The sequence below is a fragment of the Oryzias melastigma genome, linkage group LG17 (genome assembly GCF_002922805.2).
Source record: "Oryzias melastigma strain HK-1 linkage group LG17, ASM292280v2, whole genome shotgun sequence".
In the NCBI taxonomy this organism is placed as follows: Eukaryota; Metazoa; Chordata; class Actinopteri; order Beloniformes; family Adrianichthyidae; genus Oryzias; species Oryzias melastigma.
This window is the reverse complement of record NC_050528.1, coordinates 6,100,945-6,102,880: the sequence shown is the minus strand read 5'-3', so window position 1 is coordinate 6,102,880 and position 1,936 is coordinate 6,100,945. Positions and strand designations below refer to the sequence as shown.

Genomic DNA, 1,936 nt, shown 5'->3' with positions numbered 1-1,936 from the left:
TATATTTAATATAATTTTCTAAGTAATCTGATGTTTTTAATATTATTTTTCATGTTTTTAAGATATTTTTAAATAAAGTTCAAGAACTTTTCTTTTGAAAAAAAATGTATTTTTTGACATAATATCTTTTAATTTTTTTAGGTAGACAGAATTCATATATTTTTATTTTCAAGATATTTTTTTTTTTTTGTTTTTGAGATTTTTTAAGAATAATTTTTACAACAATTTAATGTTTTTGAGATATTAATTTTTAACTTTTAATATTTTTTTCTGTTTCTCAAAATATGTTTTTAAATCTTTGAGATATTTATTTAGACTTGTACAGTTGTAGTCCTAAAGGGAGAAGAAGAGGACGCGTCTACAACTTGCATTACTGGAAAACGCTGGTTCATTTTAAGAGAAAGAGTGATTTTATAAATGTATGTGGAGTTTGTTTTAACAATGATAGTACTTTTGATGTTTTGAGATTATTTATTCAGAGTAAGTGAGAATTTGCTATTGTTGGTCTGGGATGTTCTTGTGTACTTTATTGACGGTCCCTGCCTACCTTAAAGCTCAGAACAGGTGGATTTATTTGTCAATATTTATTGAAAAACTCCATTTGAAACCTGTTTTCTGTAATGTTTCTGGATAAAATGAGCAGATGAGGTTCAGCCTGTTTTTTTACTCTCAAAAAATGAGCACAAAAATGATAACAAAAAACACCCTTGAATGCTTCCACAGTTATTAACACATCCTGCACACTAACAACAGTTCTCTGTTCAGGTTCAGGTTTTGAGGAATGCGGGTGAAGAAGTGACGTTAACCGTGTCGTTTCTGAAGAAGACTCCGGCGTTCCTGAAGCTGCCCCTGTGTGAGGACTGCACATGTAAGAGTCCGTCAGCATTAGCCCGTCACGGCTAATGCAGTGGAAGATTATCGAACGCGAGTATTTTTAGCAGGTGTTATTTTCTTTCTAGAGACGGTTGTCTTGGAAACAATCAACTCAAGCCACTTTGACAAAGATTGGGAGGAAGTTCAGCTGCTGCTCTTTCTTTCATTTCTTGCTGGTGGTTTCAAGTTGAAGATAAACATGTTTTTTTTTTTGCTCAAGAGTGAAATTGAGAGACGTTTCCTGAACTTCACTGGAGGTGCAAAGACGTAACTGAAAGAACTGCTCATTGTTGCACGATTGATTGCTCTCTCTTGGGAGAGCTTGAGCCCTTCATCACACATGAAAGCCGGCGTAAAACCCTTTCATATGCGGATGTAGGCCGGGATGACTGGCCGTCCAATGAGTCAACTGAATACAAATCTGCAGGAACCAGCAGAGTAACGAGCGTCTGTTGATCATCTTTATTTTTTGTGTGGTTCTTTCAGGCATCCCCAGTGATCAGAGCAGTGGGACCTCCTCTCCTCTGTGCGACAGCGGCCTGCACTTGAACTACCATCCTAACAACACGGTATTCACTTCTGCTACTGTCTATAGCCGTCTCTTTAGTTACCAAAGCAGCGACTTGTTTCCACGCAACTGTCGGCGTTCTCTGACGTAACCACGGCAGCTGCAGAAGCGGAGCTCTGGAGCCGATTATGTAAGAAACGGAGGCTTTAAGTCGTGCTTTGCATTGTAGGACACGCTGTCCTGCTCCTCCTGGCCCACATCCACAGGTCTCCGCTGGGAGAAGAGATGGGTGGACCTGCGCCTCATTCCTCTGCTGCACTCACACCTGTCGCAGTACATGCCCGGCTCTGACACCTGCAGGTGAGCAGCTGGGCCGCATCCTTAAGAGGACGGAAATAAACTTTACAAAGTCGGCGGAGCAGCTCGACGCTCATCTGTCACTTTCAGCTGGAGAAACCATTTGTAAACCGTGTAATGAAAATGTAACGTTTTCATTAACATCCCATAACCGTATTTATTCATGATGAGCTCAAGAAAAGCATTTTATTGGTTTGG

General features: G+C 39.6%; 1 protein-coding gene across 3 annotated transcripts in view; it reads left to right on the top strand.

Annotated features, from left to right (window-relative positions):
- sntg1 (syntrophin, gamma 1) overlaps positions 1-1,936 on the top strand; it is a 187,382-nt gene that overhangs the window by 137,964 nt on the left and 47,482 nt on the right. For all 3 annotated transcript variants that reach the window (XM_024274265.2, XM_024274264.2, XM_024274263.2), the window contains 3 exons: positions 766-868; positions 1,360-1,442; positions 1,611-1,741. In XM_024274265.2, the coding sequence (XP_024130033.1) occupies positions 766-868; positions 1,360-1,442; positions 1,611-1,741 (317 nt within the window). The remainder of the gene's footprint in view (positions 1-765; positions 869-1,359; positions 1,443-1,610; positions 1,742-1,936) is intronic.